Source organism: Adelges cooleyi, unplaced genomic scaffold (genome assembly GCF_023614345.1).
Source record: "Adelges cooleyi isolate 19-005CV unplaced genomic scaffold, UGA_ACOO_1.1 ACOO_flye_CR_arks_rails_tigmint_CR_PRNA_30, whole genome shotgun sequence".
In the NCBI taxonomy this organism is placed as follows: Eukaryota; Metazoa; Arthropoda; class Insecta; order Hemiptera; family Adelgidae; genus Adelges; species Adelges cooleyi.
The window spans coordinates 2725763-2747518 of record NW_026095971.1 but is presented as its reverse complement, the minus strand read 5'-3'; the positions used below and the strand labels follow the sequence as shown (position 1 = coordinate 2747518).

The window sequence follows — 21756 nt, the reverse complement described above, 5'->3', positions numbered from 1 at the left end:
AAAAATTAATGAATCTTATTAATATTTGATATTTGGGCATATGAAAATACTTAACATGCCAAATGATTACACCTAATTCCACGCACTATTCATTTAAAAAACGTGTGAAATAGTTTAGTTACTCTCCACGAATTTTAAAAAAATTTTTAAAAAATTTAACCAAAATAAAACCCTTTTTTATTTATTTTTGATCACTGTAACTGTATTGCAGTTACTCAGACATTTATTTTTATTTAAAATAATAGATTATTTCAATAAAAATATTACGTCTTAATAAAATTACCAAAGTTCAAACAACATTGTACTTAAAAATTATGTTAAACGGTCGCGGTAAGACAGTTACATAAAAAATATAACGTATATCGCGATTCATCAGCTACGATATAGTTTGTATGACTTCTGACTGTAAATTCTCTTTATGTTAATAAGCAATTTTGTCAAGTTATGACAATTTTGACAAGTACTTTGTCAAGTACAATGTATTTAAAAAAACTAGTTGTTAGCCTCAAAAATCGATTTTGTAACAATGAAATCATACTACCAACCATCAGCGGACAACATGTAAATTATAAGACAATTGTGCCTAAATAAAATAGTTTCCCTATAGTGGAGGAAAACGTACATCATGGTGATATTAGTGAGATATGGTATTAATTATTGTCTTAATAACCACACTTTGTTAAAACATAAAAGTTTGAAACGGAAATTACTGGATAAACTTATAATTATAAAAACTTTATGTTAAACAACAACTTTTACCAAGGTCATTATAATTTTTTTAAATTACAGTACTATTTATCCTTATTACGAATAATTATAAAAGTAATGGAAATTTCAATTTAATGAGTCAAATTGAGAGAGAAAGTTTTTGAAAATAAATTTTAAAAAAAAAAATGTTTCTAGCATAAGTTTAGTCCATGTTGAAACCTTACGGGATCGTTAAAACAATAGCATGTGATGAATTAATATGAAAATGCGAGTCGAAAACCTAATAATATAACGATTGTAAAATTAATAATGCGGAAAGAGAAGTTGAAATGTACAATACCGACACCAAAATGAATGATTCAGGTTTCGGTTAGAGGGTTAGGAAATTGTTTTATGAATTATACATAATATAACGGTCCAACAGATGTGAGCTCGTTTTGCATTGAAAAATAATATTTCCACTTACCATTTGGTGCGCATTTGTGCTTACATCACTTTACAGCTTATATTTAGTGAAACGTGATATTTATGGTATCTACCGAGGAGACGCTTTCGGTTATGTCTCATTGTACTATTTTTCAACTCTTGTTCGATCTGCCAGTATCCCATTTCGTTCAACGCACAACCAAAACGATTATAATTATTCAGATGTAGCACAACACAAACGCTACGAGCGAGAGGAGAATTAATCCTAAAAGCTTACGGTATGGTATCATGTTCGCACTGACCGCGTTCGGCTCGAGGCTTGTAGCCAACATCATCACATAAGTGAGATTTTGGATAAACGTGACACTACTCGTGCAGAGTCCCTAATCCTATCGATTGACATTGGTCCCCCACATACAACAGAGGAAAATATCGAACAATTATTTTTTGTGTTACAATTTTTCCTATTTCAATCGTTGCCAATTAGGTTGTGTCTGTCCGCTATACTTATTATGATTTTCTACGACAACATTCACTTTTTCCTCTGTCCATATAAAAAAAATGAAATCTTACGTTTCTCATTGACGGCATCGCTGTATCGCTTCCTTTAATACTAATTATTATTATCATTTTACGGCGTGTCTCTGGTGGAAACGAATGCCGTCCGTTAAATAATATCTAATTATTCTCTATACAGATTATGGACGTTTAAAAGCCGTGCCACGGTGTAATGATGAAATATGACCTGTCTGGTTTACTCACCCCAAAGTAATTAACAAATTAATGAACCACTGGGGACACACGTTCTTTGAATAATTGAAAACCATTGTGTTCTCGATAAAGTGGCCATTCGAAAACGACGACATTTAACCGCGTTCCGTATCTATCCGGAACTTTAAGCTAGACTAATCGTTCCTCAAAAGGCTCGCAATTGGCGGTCTAAACTCTTAAGTTCGGTTTTATCTTAAGACTAACAGCTCTCAAAATTAAACGGTCTAACGAATTTAATTTCAAACCGAAATCCAAACTCCAAAAAGGTCGTATGGTTCCCAATGGCGGAAAATAATCAAATGAAGCGTTCAATGGTATAAATAAATGACTGCGATAAAAGATGAAATTACTGTCGTTAACAGGTCGCCGCTGTCGAATACGTGGATTCATCAAAAAGACATTTGAGATCGACGCACATGACATCGTCTCTAATAAATGTATGGTCCAATCGAAATATAAGAGCGTTTTCTTAGCATACTTGTTCAAATACGTCGTATACCAAACTTACGTCGAAATCCAATGCCAAATAATTGAATTCTAATGAGTTTGACCTACAGCGATCCAAAACGATACAAAAAGATAATTCTGCGCACCGATAACTCTTTAATTAATAGACAAACTTGAACGATTAATGATCAACTAACAAAATAATTGTTTCTATTACCAGATCGAAAGCACCGTTGAGTCTTATTGTCAAAATGTTCATACTTGTATTAAACTTGTGGTTTTTGTCAAGTGTATATCGTAAAACCCGATAGCAATATGAGAGGCGGCCTAAACAGTTGTTATATTGACCATCGTTAACGACTTGCGAATACATTTTTTTTTCATAAGCTTCCACCCGACAAATAAGCCGATAAAAGAATAAAAAATAAATACCGATTTGCAAAAACCTTTTATATCGATGACATTTTTTTTACAAGATAATATATTATACGGAATAGACATGCAAGTGTCAAAATGTGATTGATTGATACAATATATTGTGTTTCATTTATCACCTATCTTTAACTTTGTCAGTTTTACTAAGAACTAAAACCAAAAGTGGACACATTATATTGCTCATTGGTTAAATAAAAAAAGAAGGCTGTAAGGATCTAAAATTGTATAATAATCTCAAAATTTATCCAACAATAAAATAACTACGTTGAAATTGTTCGAGCATCGCAGTCACAAAGAACGCCCTCGACTCTTTTTACCATTATGTTCGATTGTGCTAGTTGGAAAGAATGTTAGAATAGAGGTAAGAAATAATGATGTATTTTTTTATTATTATTTCTCCGGTGTTCAAATAAATATTGTTGACTTAAAAAGCAAAATAAAGTTTTGAGAACTTAATCTTTATAGAAACACAAGTCAGTTCTCTATGCCGTCGTTTGCTAAAAACGGTGGGTTTCGCTTGTGTTTTACATGTTTTTTGGTTTTGAAATATGTGTATTATACATACTCCAAACTATATGCATTTTACACTGTACAATGCATACACTCGATCACGGTGTACTTAGCTATTGGCCCGTATGCTTGATTGAGTAGTTGAAATTTCCAACCATGGTAACTATTTCGATAGCCACCTCGATCGTAATCGGCGTTCATTAGAATTCTATGGGAATGCTACGAACCCGGACGAGTATAATTATCTTTATGGGCTTAATCTTTAGAAGCGGAGCATTGGCACTATAGAAATACGAGCAATGTATACATCGATTAATTGTGTCTGGCTTTGTGCGTCGCCTCTTCTATGAACACCTTTTTAGCGAACGCCTATAGGTTATCAGCGTGTACAGCGAATCTATGCAAAGCAGCTAAATACATCCAACGGTCTGACGCGAATTGATCGCATTACACGCACGCGAACAATCTTCTATAAGCACTCCGAAGTATCTGTAGGCTACAAGTTTACAACTGAGACAACTCAAAAAATACACTATAAAAGTTCAGTGAATTTCCACGTAATATATTTTTAAGCCCGAGTGACCTTACAATTTTACATTGTCAGACCAAATGCGAGGTACTAGAAACCAAGGTCAATGTATTTTACTGCTTACCCGTGTACCGTTTGGTATTATACTATCAGAAACAAAAAAGTCCTCTGCTTTTACAAACATACTCTTAACGCGTTACGGTGAGGGGTAATATAGAATTTTAGAATATTCCGGCCTATCTCTAAGATCATGTTGGACTACGAAGTGCCGCATGGTTTAGCAATTTTAGAAGGTGGCGAACAATGAACACAATATATTAAATAATATTAGTTATTCATTGGTGTTTTGGGAAATATAGTTGAACGGATTCTCAAAATTAAGATCACATATTTAATTAGAATTTCAAATTAAATTTTAACAGTTTTGATTTAATATTACTTATTTGCCGCATAGCTTTAGGCGTTTAATAATAATCACATCATACAGTCAAGAGATACAATTTCTACTCAGAGACACACTGAAACGATAGTGTGTTGAAACATTACCTGTGAAAAATGATTCAAACTATCTATAATTTACTATATTAAATTTGTTAGAAAGCTAAACTGAGAGTAGGTATACAATATTTACAATATCCCTAAAGGTAAACATAAAAATGAAAGAAATTCAGGATATTCTATCTCTTAGTGCGCTTAAATAATCTATGAGATACTAAACTAGAAATGACTTAGATAGAGCGAAAAAAATCTACGAGGAAGCTCCCTGTTTTACTGTATACACCCTTTAGTGCAATATTTTCTTTGCAAAATACATGAACTTAAAACCCAAAAGTGTTGTAGTCATATAATAATAAGAAAATAATTAATTGAGAACCAATAATGCTACAACGTGTAATCACAAAAACAATTTTATGATAAAAAAAGAACCAGTAAATATACTGTATTTGAAGCCAGGAATAAGCGCAAATCAATAGTATTCAGGCCGTGGCGTAGCGCTGAATAAAAAGAAAATGAGCACGGATGGCAGAGTTATATTTACAGAAAGCAGCCAAACTTTATTCATCCCATGCAATTTATCAATTTATCATTTCTGTCCACCACTATAGTTTAACTTAGAGAGAACCACAAAGAAACTTAACAATTTGGTGATTGTACTTTTCTGACTTCAAACACTTTTTTTTCTTAGCGATATTTTAGAAGTGCTTTTATTGAGCAACGCGGACACGGCATACTCGTGATAACACATACAAAAGTAAACCGTCACAGGAACCGTATACACGGAAACCGTGTATGTGTGAAAAGAGCCTAACAAGTTATGGTCACGATAACTCAAATTTATTGAGGTTTAGCGAGGTAGTTTTTTTTTATGTCTACTAGTGTACGACCAATCCTCCGTAAAATAAATGTATAAGTCGAAATGTAAAAAAACAAGAATTATACCGAAGAATATAAATCCTAACAAAGTGTCAAGTTGGAATATTTTACCTCGCCGACGAACAAAGCGCGACAACACTGAGTTGTTATAGATCACATTCGATTGAAACTCATTGGTATACACGTTCTTTCACTCCTTCTCCTTTGTAAAGGTAAATATACATATATAACTTGTACTATGCTATAATATATTTATTACAAGACACGGCCAGTAGATAAGTTAGCCCTAAATTGTCGAAGCCCGAATAAAAACTCAATACGCGTCCACAATTATTAATTTTCAGACACTAGAGCAGACCGATATTTCGGTATTGCTACCAGAAATAAATCACTAATATACTATCGGTATCAGCTAACCGTTGCTTCTGAGTTACATATATAGACGGTTATAGATTGGTGTACTAGTGTACGTTTAATCATATTATGAGTAATTGCAATCGGGGTAGATACTAGGATTAAACTTTCGTGTTGTTCGAGTCTCGTTAATAGTTCAATTAGGGCGAATACAGTACGTAAACCACAATAATTAATTACCTACCACTAGTTATAGTCGTTCTGTCAGGCTTCATTCCAATCATCTCATTTTCCATTTCATCATCGTGCTATGTCCTACTAACACGTAATACATGAGTTTATTACTGATAAAGTGTTTATACCCGATTGACATTTATCATTTTTTTTCAAATAAATGAAAAACCCTTGCAATTGATAATAATATTTGTAAAATATACGATATGGTGGGCAAAATGGACAGTTTATTTTTGTATCGAGCTTTGTACACGTATCTTCGTATCAATCGATATTCATAATTATTTATGGTCTTATTTAATTATGATTTATGAACGACCAACTCGACTTTCCTTTTTTTAATATATTTTCTAACGATTTTGAAGATGTCGTGGAATTTCTAAAAGTGAATGAGCTTAGAACTTTTTCGTGTGTTTCAAACCAACGGAATTTGAAGTAGGTTTAAAAAATACATCTAAATTACATATTATTGCCGATAACATTATTCGACAGTAAACATACCAATAAATTTTAGATTGCATTTAAAAAGAAAAGGGCTATACTTATCATTCAATAAGTGACAGATCAATTTTAGTTGAACAATCGTGCTTTAGGCGAACCGGAACTATATGCTCATAAATATGCAGAACAACTTTTGGTTTATTGCCAGGAATAGCAAAACGTATAACGACTCAAAGCAGTGAAATATTTTTATATATTCTGAGTTAACTGTGCTCGTTCTCTTTTTAAGTTTTATTTTTAATACAATATTCTGTCTTTTATCTCCAATGCGATTGTATCTTTGTGGAAAGCGAATATGCGAAATGTCCCACTTATTATTGTATTAATTTAATTTAACAATCTAATTTGGAATAACCACAAAAGAAAATGTATTGTACGTGGTAATAATATAAAAGTTACTTAAAAGATACTTTATATACTATATAAAGTATACTTAACTGATATAAGAAAAAAAAATATTCGTTTTTTAAAACTTTCTAACTGGTAGAGTCGATTGGATAAAAGGATAATACAAATTTCCACAAAAATAAAATAAAAAAGCCAGTACAGTGGGGACGGCGAGGTCACAGGTTTACGGATTTTATTATAACTGAGAGTGATAAAATCACTTTTAAATAAACGCTTCGATGCGAATCTGTGGATAGTATGTTCAAACCAGTTATAGCGGTTTAGAAGATATCGTAGGACCAGTAATAATGTACTTAAAATTTAATATTTAGTCTTGTGCAGGATGGATACAATAAGGGTTGATCGTCTGTCTATAAAAATGTACTGTCATAGTTACCCATATATAGTAATTAACAATACAATGAAAATATTTTTATTATCTGTTGACTGTTGATTCACTCACACATAGCAACCTAGAAACGGACTACGGCCTAAGTGTAAATTTACCCTATTTTTGGTGTTTTTCCTTAATAAAAAAAAATTTGACTACAGACTTTTGAGAAAATTGTTTATGTTATAGTTCCATTTTAGATCTATCTTCGGTCTAATTTTCTGATCTAAATCTCTAAAACTTTGCTTGAAAAAGTGAAATAAAGAAAAAAATTCTATCCCTTCTAGGGGAAAGGGTGTATGATATTTTTTTGGTTTGTTAATGTTTATCGATAGTACTATGTTTGAAGAACAATTCATATAAATTTGAAACTTTTTCGATTATTTTTTAAAAAGTTATAGAGCATCATAATTTTAAGTTGAAAAATTTGTAAATTTTTTGGGTGTTAGAGTTGTTAGAGTTGCTACACGAAGAAATCGGTTCAGCGGTGTCCAGACACTAAAATAAAAACACATCATTGTAAAACCAATACCTTCTCAGCTCCGCACCAAAGCTAAAACTGTACACAATTCGATTCAATTCACGTTTTTTTAACTTCGATTCGATGGACATTTTTATTTCTTTCGCTTTTCCATGCAAAGTTTTAGAGGTTTATGTATGAAAATTATAGTAAAGGTAGATCTAGCATGAGGCTATAATATATACAATTTCCTCACAAATCTGTAGTCGAACATTTTTTTTATTAAGGAAAACCAAAAAATAGGGGGAAATTACACTTTGTCCGTAGTTAGTTTTTAGGTTGCTACGTGTGGTTTATACATACTACCAACAGATTCACACCGAAGCATTTATTTAAAAGTGATTTTATCACTTTCAGTTATAATAATTCCTGTAGACCTGTGACCTCTCCATCCCCGCTATGCTCCGACCCCACTGTACTAGCTTTTTTTATAAGCTTTTACAGTTTTAAGTGGGCCAAAATAAATATTAAAAATTCATGAAAATAAAAGATAAAACATACTCCTAACACTATTCACTTACTATTAAATTTTAAAAGTTACCTCATGGTGGTCTACGGTAATAAAATAATATTATTACTTTTATTTATCGAGCAATAAGGAATTCATAAAGCATCCACAAAAAAGTTGATAATATTTATAAGGCACAATGTTTTATTTCTAATTTTAACACTTGTATCAGATGCGGGCATTGATACAATATGTTTAATTTTAATCCATACATAAATTATAACGTATCCATTAATTTGAATTACAATTACAATATGTATTAATTTTTGATAATCGAATGTAGTTTAAACATAATGATACTTGTAACTGTCCGCCCATCTCAATGCTACAATGTTTGAAATATAATTTAAAATATTGAATTTTCAGTATGCTACCTACATAATCAATACCATAAGCCCCAAATATATTTACATTTTTTGTATTAGTAAGTACTAAGTAAGATTTTCAGTGTTGTGTTATCCGCAAACTTTCAAACTATCATTAGTGTATTAACTATCGTCATAATAATTAATCTTATATAGGTTTACTTAATAATAATTTAACAATATTGTAAAAATGTGACCGTTGTTATGATAATAATCGGGCTCTTATGATTTTCTTTGTGGAACTTAAATAATATCTTACTAATTTATACAAAGAAAAACAATTATATTTTAGTCAACACATAAAACAGTTAACCCCCCTTTGAAATTTTATTTTAATAAACATTTTAAGCATACCTAAACACATTTAATGACAAATAAATTAATACAATTTTTTGTGACACGAAACTATAATATTATGTTAAATTAGAGCATTCATTTGTATTCTAAAAATATATCTGACGAGTAGGTCATCGCGCATTTGGCTCTAAAGGAAGTTTTGATACGACCGTCGTTTATAACAACCGGCTTGGAACGATGTTATTATCTACACAGGTAACTATTATACGTCAAAGAGTGATAGTTTAAAAAGTTTGTACATTACATAATAAACAATTTAAGCGGGCGTTTAGTGAAAAATAAATTCATAAATTAATCCGAAGGAAATAATTACACATAACTTCGGGCGATTCCAATTAGACAAGAGAAAAAAGGAGCCACTATAGTAGATTTGTTTTTGTTAATATCCCAATAAATTAATAAGCCCCCCTCCTCCGAAAAAATGAGACAAATGGCAATAATACTGTAAAAACGTCAGGTTAGATAAGAATTTAACAGAATGGTAAACAAAAACAAGGTTAATGCGGTGAGTTAAAAAACAACGCAAAGAAGTGATACTTAATTATTTTAAATTAAATTCATGTAGATAGACCGATGCAATAGGACGTAAGAGAGGAAGCTAAGTTTTGCGAAATAACAAAATAAGGAAGACTCCTTCGGCCAAATAGTTTTCGGGATGGTTTATTAAAAAAACGATATGGTTATAGAACGGTCGAATAAGTAATCAAATTCTCAAAGACTTAGCTAAGCCTGTTTTTGTTCACTGTGGCTACATTTTTTTTTTTTTTTGTAAAATACATTATCTGTTTATTTAAAACGGGCATTTGCCCAACAAAGCCATGATAACATATTTAATCGTAGACTTATAATATTACTGTCGATGTAATTGGAATAGATAGTATGCGGCATTGGTATAATCTTAGGATATTATGAAATCATCAAAAAAAAGAAGAGGCAATGGAAGTAGACTTACTGCTATGGCCGTTAATCATATTGTGTCGAACATTTTGATCACATTGACATTTGCTGAAAAACAATGCGTTTTTGAACCGATGCCGACATTTAACCGAATTTTGCATGTTTCACGTACAACGACCGCATCACATATACAAGCATTAGCAACGTTGCGGCAAAACTTGTGCCAGCAATTCTATAATCCAAACGACAAATGTAAATATTTTATTTTGTGTTTCTTTTTTTGTTACCAATAGTGTCACCGTTCACCAACAGAGGCTGTACAGTCTAGTCGTGTGGACTAATGTAAAGACAACCACACACTTGTACATTTTTTTTTCTACAAGCGAATCGTTGCCAAATTATTTTTCTCGTACAAAAGCCTAACACAAGCTCACACGCCCAGGCTCATCCGTGTAAATGGAAATATATTAACACAGTGCGACGCAACGGAAAATAATGCTAGAGGTCACTCTGAAGTATTTTTTTTTTTTTAATTGTAATGTTTACATTTTGTACAATGCAGTTAATTTTAACAACTAATAATTTATAAGAAATAATGATTGAAATGTACGCAATGGCATATAAGCTTAATGAAAAATCATATTTTATGGGATAAGAAAGAAATTGTGCACAGACCTGTTAAGCCGAGAAAAGAGGATGACACGTTAACTAGAAGAGGATTAAAGAAATTGAGTTCGGGTGAAAGAGATAATAATATGTTTAAAATATTGATAACTTATATAATGACAGATGTCACAATCGTATGAAATACTGAAAAAAATTAGAAAGAAATAAAATTGTACACAGCTGAGTCGAAAAATCAATATAAGAAGCAACCTATGTCCAATGAAGTTTAACCGCAGATTTACATGTGTTAGACATAGTGGTAAGATGAAACGTAGTGCATGGTATAAGTTATAGTAAGTGGCAAAATCAGCCGTCAAACATATTCTATGCCACGTCACGTTTTCGACTAGTTGTGAAACCATCAATCATTCGAATAAGATAGAAGTGAATACTTTAATCCCATAATGACGGTTTAACTAGCGGTTCAATGTCATTATCAAAATTGGATCATTACAAAATAAAGATATGTTTATCCAGATATTACTATAGATACAACTATAAGTACATAAATAAAATTCAGTTGGTTACAACCCGGTGGTTTATTAAAAAAATTTCACCCAGTTGCGTTTTTTATGTATGCTTAAACCCAATAAACCCCATATTTTCAGGGAAATACTACAATCTGTTGGCCTTAAAATTAACCCGCTTGTGTTTTTATTTTTGTTTATGTTTTTGCTAACTCCTTTTAACTAGTTATAAATTATTATAGTAATGGCATAACAAATGGCTTGGATCCCTAATGTTTTTTCTAAATATTGAATTAAATTACAAAATATGAGCAAGTGAGGTACCGAATATACATATGTTTCAACACTTATAAGCAAATCAAATAATACAGTCACTTTCTTAAAAAACAATTACCCTATGAATGTTAAAATCTGTCACATTAGTAGTGTATAAAGCTGTCTACGGAGATTATATTAGGTATATAACATTTAATTCTGAGAAATTATTACTCCAGACAGTTTCTATAAAGCTTCACATAGTTTTAACGACAAAAAAAATTAACATAATCCACCAATTTAGTGTCTACATATAAAGTGGTTTAAAATAAGTTCATTCTAGGCCTTCTGCTCGTTACATTTGTCTAAGGGCAAAGAGGGAGAAATAACAAATTGGCGATATGGCGCCGTTCAGCTTTTGAATATGGGAATAACATGTGATTTAAACTTCTCCGAAACGACTCCAAAATTAGAATATAACATACAATACAAAATTTACATGCCTTGTTTTAAGTTGTGCAACTTCAAAAGTAATTATCTTCCCAAAATATTTTTTTTTATACTGAGCCAAACACTTATATCGTCAAGCTCTCTGCGTTATTCATTAATAGAAATTATTTTCTGAGTGGCAAAGAATTTTTTTTTCAAAGATAATCTACATACATAGTGTTTTTAAATTAAACAAATGTGTAGCTTTATTTTTATAATACGTCTAAAATATATATATATATATATATATATATTAAACTATGGGAAAATAAAAAGTTATAATAAATTAAGAGTTCGCTTTAAGCGTTGACTTATAAGACATATATTATACGTAAAATACTATCGATTTTAATAATGAGAATGTTTTGGTGAAAGCCAACTTTTTAATTAACCGTTAAACATTTTCTTTATTATATTTTTATCTAAAAAAAAATATTATTTTTTTAAGGATATTGCGCTTACAGGATTTACTGCGAAATAACAAGCAAAAAAAAATCCTTTTAAATTTTAATATTGGTTAGATGTTAGTTGTATACTATGTTTAGTTTCATCGTAACTTTTATAAGTAATTAAAGAAATGGTCGAAAAAAAAAACAATACAGCACTCAACTTAGTAGGGTGTTACATATTTTTCATGATATGCTAAAAATTACTATCTAGTATTTATCAATTTTTGTGTTCACATATTTTACACATTTTTTAATCGTTATTAAACGATTGTGAAATTACAGATAATTAATAATAATAATAATGTACTTAATTGTTAAAAATAAATTTTATATAACATTGCATTTAAAAATAATTATTTTGATTAGTATGCAAATTAAATGAACTAAGAATTCACTTACCGGGCTGCTCAGCAGCACCTCTGCTCTTGCCATCTATACTCCAATCATCATCTGGAACCAAAAAATAAACTATTTAACATAATATAATAAACTTAAACACGTGTTTGTAGAATTACATTTCTGTATATTATGTATTATAAAGAACATATCAATGACTTATTTATATTTTTATATATGACGTAGACTAATTTTTAAATGTTTAATAGTTTTTATACACATTTCCAGAGTCGAGTTATGCCATTTAAGGTGCGACTTTTTAGTCGAAAACCACTCCTCTAATTTTACCGCGATCAGTGCCTATAAATGTTAGGAAGAAATCATACGTTTTTGAGTAGGGATTATTCTTAGAAAACGTACAACTGTTTGAAGTAGAAACATGTTTTTTTGCACACAAATAGATGCATAGATGCAATAAATGCATTATAAAAGTTGTAAAATACTACACATATATTAAAATACAGTTACCTCTTCGCTGTGTCGAAATATTAGTTTACAAATGTTCGCCTTATATTGTTTTATTAATAAATTGCCTATACAATGCGCCTTAATAAGAGCTAGTACATAGGCACCTTAATACAATCGCTAAGTTGGCCTCCACTTAGTGTAAGAGCATTCTATGTCGAAAAATGGGAACTGTTTTATAGTAATGTAATATAACTAATGATTTTACATCACGAACATATTATAGCATATGGTTGCTTTAAAGGGTATTGTTTTGTTTTTTTACAAAAGTTTTCACCGTCCTTTGTATAAACAGCAACAGCTAATTTTACCACGGCGTGACAAAACAACTTCTCCGGAGGGACTCGTTCCCGGTTTGCTTAGCTGAGATGAAATGGACGGGAAAAGGGCAAGAGATAGAAATAATTAGTACGCAGTACGCGTAATATTCTGCTTAACATCACGCTGAAATTAACTTTTACTACCAGCATGGCTTAGCTCGAGTCTTCTCTTTGAATACCTTCCTCTTTTTCCAATATTTCTCAACATTTTTTCTTCCTTTTTTTTTTGTTTTACCTCTGGGTTTTTTGTTAAAAAAAAAATTGCAGACCAGCAGTTCGAATATAAGTAGTTTAATGAAAATATTGTTAATCAGGCTTTATTTTAATCCAAAAATCAAGTATACTTTTCTGTATTTGTTAAACTAAATTATTCAACGCTGGGATTTTTAATCTATTACTCTTCGCCACGTTATAATATGACTGAGAAATTGCAAAATAAATTGAACGCAATAGTTGCAATCAGGTGAACTATTATAAAAGAAAGTCGTATTATTATTTATTAAATAAACCTTAAATTTGTAATTTAAAGATTTGTTTTAAAGTTTTAGAAAACTACTTAATAATGTTCAAGACGTCCGGAAGAAAAATTGACTATATACATTTTTTTTTATAAGCTAAATATTATATAAAACCATCATAAATAAATAAATGCGTATTATACCTACATACTACACAGGTTAGGCATTTAGGTTACTTGACCCCATCAGAGTTGAATAAACATAATCAAACTTTCCCAACTTGAGTAAAACAATACCAACGTTTATTTTCATTTAAAAGTTTATAGAATTGTGGCACGTGTGGTCGTTTTACATTTTCATAATCAAAATGGAAAAGGCCAAATGATTGAGGACGTTGATAATAGCCCGTGTTCTGTCCACGTCTGTCGTCCGCGGATTCGGGTTATTTTATACTCCCCCGAGAACGTACACAAAACCCCAGAACAATGCAATTTTAAGTAATTGGTTTTTCCAAAATTAATGTGCCTTCATAAAACTTATATGAATTGCAGATCTCGGCTTACAGAAAATTTAACTCGATACCCCTTGATTTATTCACCGGCATATTGCTGTGTCTACCGAAGATGACATAAAAAACTGATGGAATCTTCTTAAAATAGCATTTTTTTTCATTTACAATAATTTTGTTGTGCCCTTTTGAACACGCCTATTTGAATACTTAAAATACAATATTTTACCATATTAATTTTGTTATATTAACGTATACAAATTTAGGTTAAGATAATTCGGTCTTGTTATGAGGAGAGATGGGGCAGAGACAGTGAGAGGTATTATGGAGATGAATGTAGATGGGAAAAGAGGAAAAGTAAGACTGAAGAAAAGATGGGTAGACGGATTGTAGAGTGATATGAGCTGGGGTGATTGAACGAGATGTAGCATATCGAGCTCTATCAAGGTGTAATACTAAGATAGCTGACCCCATGTAGTTGGGAGTGTAAGACGAAGATAAAGAAGAAAAAGAAGTATAAAAATATAGTCCAAGCTAAATCGAATTATTTTGTACTTATCTTAAAACATAAAAAACATTTTTCTAAACAATAAAGTTTAAACTACGGTTAATTAAATCACAAATACATAATAAAGCTTATTGAATATGATATTATACATTTCAGATCTATCAATTTGATAAGACGTAATTATTCTATTGAACCAATACACTAATAAGGTTAGTTAGAGTTGAATTATTGAACAAGGAGCTCGGGAAAAAAATCTCCAAAGATATTCAATCTGATTAGGACTCTATAATGTTCAGGGCTGAGTTTTTTGTACTTCCACCAAATTAAAAAAATATTGATCTAACTTACGTGAACTTTGAAGTACGATAATGTTGCAACATTGTTCGGAAGAGGCCGTTGAAGAAAATTACTTGGAATACCTTTTTTTTTCGTTGACATAGAGAATAGATGTATAGGATAACAACGATCGGAGACATAAGTAGTAGTTAGCGTGCAAATTTCGATCATCTCCAGTCCGATATTGGCAGTTACACGGTTATCCGAAAAAATAGTCGTTAAAGATTCTCAACTAGTAAAACGACATAATAATCGAACATAATGGCCGTTTCAAAACGTGTCACATTGTAACTCGATATCATATGAAGACTGTCGAAGAAAACTTCCGAAAAAAAACCCAAGCCCTTCGAGTTAACCTAACCAGAGAAGCCAAGCAACACTATAGACATGCACGAGTTTCACTGTAAATTTATTAAATCCGTCGAGGCCGTACCTTGGCGAGAGTCTAAACATTATTTAGCATTCGCATGTAATGCGGTGAATTTATATACCCGAGTGTCAAATACTTGCACGGATGAGGCTCGCGAGAATAGTTCAGCCGAAATGTCATACTGGAAGATTTAGCACTAGTCTTATATGGTAAGATATATTATATTGTACGTTCGAGTAATATCTGTTTTTGGTATTATTTCACTGGAAACATCGTCCCGCCTTCGACGCTATTAGAGTCAGCTGCTCACTATATCTGGTCGGGTGCACAAGTGCTCTCCAAGTACATACCCTAACTATATTAGTTTGTTAAACGGATATTTCTCAAAAAGCTTTTTCGATTAACGACTGACAAATTAGAAAGACATTAATTAAAACCCACGACGGAGAAAATATTAAATAAATGAAATTTTGAACTATTAATTATTTTTTAATTACAATGACTGTCAAATTATAGATGAATTCAGACTTCTGTTGAGATAACTGGGGTAACCTTTCTAATGTTTTTTTTTTTTTTGTAAAAGGTAAAGATAACACAAGTAAAAATATTGCCTAAAAAAACTTTAATTGAAATTATTTGACGAGAAATTAAGCGAATCAATTTAATTGGATTACACGGTATAATATAATTCAGTTGTATTAAAAAATATCACTGTTATACACAATTTTGGAGAAAAAAAACAAAATTAATGCATTTTTTCATTGAATCCTTATCTGGAGACAGATGATTTTTGGTATAGTTCATTTTTAGTCTACTTCTTTACTAAATTTAGAACTCATGTAGCATTATTTGATTTTTTTTTTTTTGAGCAAAAGTAAATTCTTTTAAATGTTTTTTAAATCTCGTAAGAAAATAAAGTCTTATTTAAGTGAACAATATTAATTTAATAGTTTTATGAATTAATAACTCTACGTAACAAAACTTGTATTGGATACAAAACAGTATCATCGACAACTTTAACATTATTTCTCTACGATTCGTATCGACAATTAATTACATGGAAATGTCAATTGATATATATTTTTTTTCATTAGAACTGATACGTGAATCCTACCGTTACGTTGAGTAAATATTGACATAGAAAAGAATATTAGACTTCCTTTAATTAATATATAAAGCATTAGTAAGTAGAACTTTTTTTGCGATTAATTTGACTTATTTTTGTTATTTTTAAGAATGACATCTGTATCAAAATATGTACAATATTATAATACTAAATCATCGCTTATAACCTATGAATTTAAAACACACGCACAAATTACTCAATGTAATCTAATAGCATACTAAAGGAGGAGGGTTGGTAGTAGGTACTCCGTACTTATTTCTATTATTGAAACTAATTATTGTGGAGCGCGCTATGCGTTTTAAAATTAAACGAGTTGTTTCCGGGTAATAAAAAACAACGACAACGAAAATAATTATTAAATACAAAAGGAGAACCACGGCGTAATAAAACAAAATATCTTTAAAACGGAATCATCTTGCTTTTTATGTAACCACTTTAAATTACCAAGCAAAATATTTTCTAGTCAAAAATCCGTTTTTGCATTAGTTAATAACGGTATGAGACGTTTTGCCAAACGGTCAACATTTATTTTTTCCCATTTAAGTATCAAATGATCCAACGGGTGTGTTTCACGCCCACATTCGATTGTAATATTTAACAAAATTGCAAGTTTATTCGAACCACTTTAGACGGTGTAATATACTGACCAATATATTATAATGTAATATCTTTTAGTGTAAAACATTGACACATTTTAATGATTATTTTAGTCCAACTAACAAGACCATCAGGCTTAACACAATGGCTGTGTGCTTGTTTATCTCCATTGCAACACGCTTGAAATGCAAATATAGGCTTATACAATTAGTAAACGGCTTAAGCTAAAACGTCTACTCTGTTCCGGAATAATGAGATAGATTTTATGGCGAGAACCGGGTTACACAGTACAAAGACCGTTTGACGGGGTAAAGTGAATGTTTTTGAAATAAAATTCGCTCGTTTTGGATCGTCGAGGACATGCACAAAAGCTACTGAAGGACTCAGGCGTCGGCGAATTGACGAATTTCTCGAGACATCTCTTTCAGTGGGTTGTCATCAGATAGTGCGACAGAATGAATGTTGTTTTAATTAAATTTCGAGACCATCAACGATTTTCCGGAGCGAATTCGTTGGAGATTACACGTTACTTGTAAGTTGAGCTCAAAAAAAAAAAAAACACTCGACAATTCTGATTTGGTTTGGAAGCACTTGAAAAATGATTACGTCTAAGGGAATTAGAGTACCGGAAACCGTCGACTAACATGGTTTTAATTTTGTAGTGTTAATAAAAAAATGAATTACATTATTAATTATCATTCGTGAAACGGTAACATTTCACACATCAAGCTTTGCAAGAAAGAAGACCTTCTTTCTTGCAATCGCTACAATAATGAAATTGTAATTTTACGCGTTCATAGTGTATATTTTTCCATTTGAAAACAAAACGTTTGCCAAAAAAGTGCATTATTTTAAATTGCCACAGACACCGCGACCAGGTTGTGTAATAACGGCTATAAAAAAAAATATACCAAGCCTAAACTTGGCTCTTGTTCTTATCTTTTTTAATCTTCAAACCTTACATAAACTAGAGCAACGCTAAGTTATTGCTAGTTTTATGGTGGAGTAGACCGATAGTTAAGGTTTTATATGACTTTCTTTCTTCCACCTCTGTGATCATTGTTACGCATTAACGAAAACCATAGTGCCAAAAATAATATGTTTAATATCTTTAATATATGTTTAATATGCTCCGGGAAACAGGTATTTATTAAAGAGTAAAATAGATGCAATAATAGACAGTATTTATTCTGGTTTTCGGTTTTATAAATTAATTTTATAGGTTACCACCTACATGTGAACAAAGACTACCAACCAAGACAGTCTATAACAAAATCATTTATAGAACTAGATTTTTTACGAAGACCTTAGGTGTTTGAAGCTACATATAATTTAAAAAGTATGTTTTAGACACCCTAAGGACAACAAACAAAATCGTTTAATCGTTTAAAGTTCAATTTGATTGTCCTGTCAAACGTCATTTTCGAAAAGGTTATTTCAGTATTTAACATCTCTGTCAATCGCACAACAATCGTCCGGTCGATTCATCCATATGAAATAACTAAGGAGGTAAATAATATACAAAAATTTGCAGAATTTATTTCTGTGAGAGCCGTAAAGCTCTCATTGTTGTGTTATTAATATAAAATATAGATTTTCTTTTTCCCGCAAATGAGTCTCGCCGACGCATTGTGTACAATAGGATCGTGTGTTTTATTTCAAAATAACATAGGTACCAACATGAAATCCAAAAGATCACTGTTGTTGTTATTGTAGACTTTTGTGCGTCGAGGTATAATTTACTTTATAGTTGGCTGCACACCACTGGGGTGGCGACAGCAAACAACTTTCTTCGATTAAGCTCTAGCCCGTCATGTACACTTTTCACAGCGTATGGTCGACAACGGCAATGCGGGAAATCAACTGCTCCACGATTTTACTTGTGAGAAAGAACCGTCAGATTTTCAGCATAGTCCCGAGTCCTGACAGACGACAAATAAACCACAGAAGGTGTCATATGCACTGGTAAGTATATAAGAAAGTATACTTAAGAAAGAACAAACCCAACGACCAAAGTTTAAATGCAATCCACCGGTAATGCGGTGCAACGTTTGATGTATTATTTAATTTTGCTATCCGAAACCAACTATTATTGTACTAAAGCTTTATTTGTGCGATGCACATAAAACCAATTGAACTTTGTGCAAAACTAAAAAAGAATTATGACTTAAAAGCGTTTTTCTAATGTAAGTTGTATTAAACACTCAATTCGTAACACCACATATCATATATATTGAGTTTAAAATGTATTTCATTGCAATGACTATTAAGTTAGCCCTACATAAAAGTGTGATTTAACATTTTTAAAAACTCATTATATAACATAGACTAAAACCTAAAATAAATACAAAAAATACTTTTTATGAAATATAATTTTCACGGAGTGCTGACATTTCGGAATTAGCTGTACTTAATCAAGCAGCACTCATATAAAAAACTCCGCTTGAGTCCCGTCTTATAGGAGATGAAGACGAACCTTAATAATGTGGTACAGTTATCAAAAATTAAAAATGTACAGTTAAAAATAATACTTAAACAAAAATTCATAAATAACAATATATTCTTATACTTAACGTTTTTTAACTAAAAACGATCTAAAAATATGTTCGGATGTTCTATAAGAGTTGACCCATTTAAATGTATACTGGGAAAATTCATATTTTAAGGTTTTGTTCAGATACATTACAAAAATTGTTATTCAATTTACTGATTTTTTGGTGGTCACCAGTCTAATTCCAATGGCATTAGCTCATCACTTCTTAAACATTCAACAGCTTCCCCAGAGTGTTTCATAACAACGAGTTAATCAAACTAACCATATCGATTTTCACAAATGTATATACTCTTTGAATATCAAGAATCGCTTGGACAGAAAGCCATTTTAAACCCAACAAAAAAAAATTCACTTCTTATTATGGATTATTCGAATACATAATAAAAAAGTTTAAGTATAAAAAAAAGAGTGTTTTTTCCTCTTTAAAATAAATACATCACACCGTATAGTGCATAAAAAATGTTTAATGTATGGTTATTTATTATATGATACGTAAGTACTTAAAAGCATCCCAAAGTCAAGAGACTATGTTACTACAAAGCGTTTTGGTTCTATAAAATATTAATACAAAACGTATTATTTTTTGTGTTGAATTTTTATTTTCATCACTTGTAATAATATTATATTCTACAAATAGGTTTAAATAATATATTATTATTTTTGAAACTTAAACTAAATTGAAATTACGTGAGTATAAAAAAAAAGTTTATTCATCAAAACGCGCACATAGGCCTAAATTTATGAGGTTTAAAAGTAAATTTAAATAAATAACGAACAACCAGCAAAGAAAGTGGTAAAAGTCGAATTTAAATAAGAACAATAATCCGAACAAACAACAGTTCAATTGGCGAGTTTCAAAAGACCCGACCGTGCAGAGCTAATTAAAAAACACCAACAACCTACAAATACATGCTTTATTTCAACTTTTTGCATATTTAATTAGAACACAAATAAAGTAAAATTGGCAATTACAATCTCATTTACGAGTGAATTAACCAGTTTTGTCGTATGTATATTGTTAAGACTCTACACAACTTAAATATATAAGAATGAAGCTGTTAAATAATGAACAAAGATTAAATTGCACCTAAAAATCCTTTAAAGCTTTACATCGAAGCTAAAAGATAAAATCAAGTAACGCGGTTATGATTTTAATTGTTAAGCTTACAAGGACGTATGTTTTATTACAAAACGAAATCGGAAAAAAATTATAAAATAGTAGGTAAGTCTAGCTGTTAAAATCGAAAAATCTGTTAATTTTTTAATGCATCAAAGCCTTTTTAAACTTTCGATCTCATAAGTCCTAGAGTGCGATATAGATAAGATGGTCAAGTTGTTGCCTAGATATCGTATAAACGTACTAAAAATATACATACGTTGTATAACCATATTATCTTTTTTAAGTGCTTGGCATAGAAAGAATATAAAACTTTTGCGTCATGATCTTTTAGTTTTATTAAAAATATTGGTATGTAAGTAATGAAAACCACTTCAAAACTTCAAAACATCTTTTATGACTTTATTCGGTGTGCGGATGCGGATGCGTATGTATGTGTTAGTGTGAATGTATAGTAATGGCGGACACGTATGCAAGTGGAATGAAGTTTTTTCTGTCAGATGAAAAAAATATATGTTTTTATACATAACACATATAACGGGCATATTGGACGTGGAAATTTGCATGAAATACATTTTTAGCGCAAAAGAAGTCGGAATGTCGTTGAAAACTTGGTTTATTCGTTTTCGTTAGTAAGTTTTTGACGCGTTGTCCGGAAAATGATCGGTTATTATTTTTGTAATACAATTTTCAGTCGGTAAACTATACTACGGCGGGGCGGCAGAGCGTCTAAGCCATCGCTCGAAGCAACTAAAAAAAAAAAAAAAAACCCATACACGATTTTCGCCCCGTCGAGATAACACGATAACTTGTGTATAAGCCTCGATCGCGCAGAGCCGTATAACTCCACGCTATTGAACTCGGTACAAGATGAGATTATAATATAATTTTTGTTGACAACATTACCTAGTGACATACAATCCAAATAGGTTTTCTTAAGCAAATAAAAAGTGCAAGTTGA

The 21756-nt window shown here is 31.1% G+C and overlaps 1 protein-coding gene across 1 annotated transcript in view; it reads right to left on the bottom strand.

The window, feature by feature from the left end:
- The window catches only part of LOC126839065 (coiled-coil domain-containing protein AGAP005037), a 154832-nt gene that overhangs the window by 91381 nt on the left and 41695 nt on the right, over positions 1–21756 (bottom strand). Inside the window, 1 exon segment of the mRNA XM_050574010.1 lies at positions 12440–12490. Coding sequence (XP_050429967.1) covers positions 12440–12490 — 51 coding nt within the window.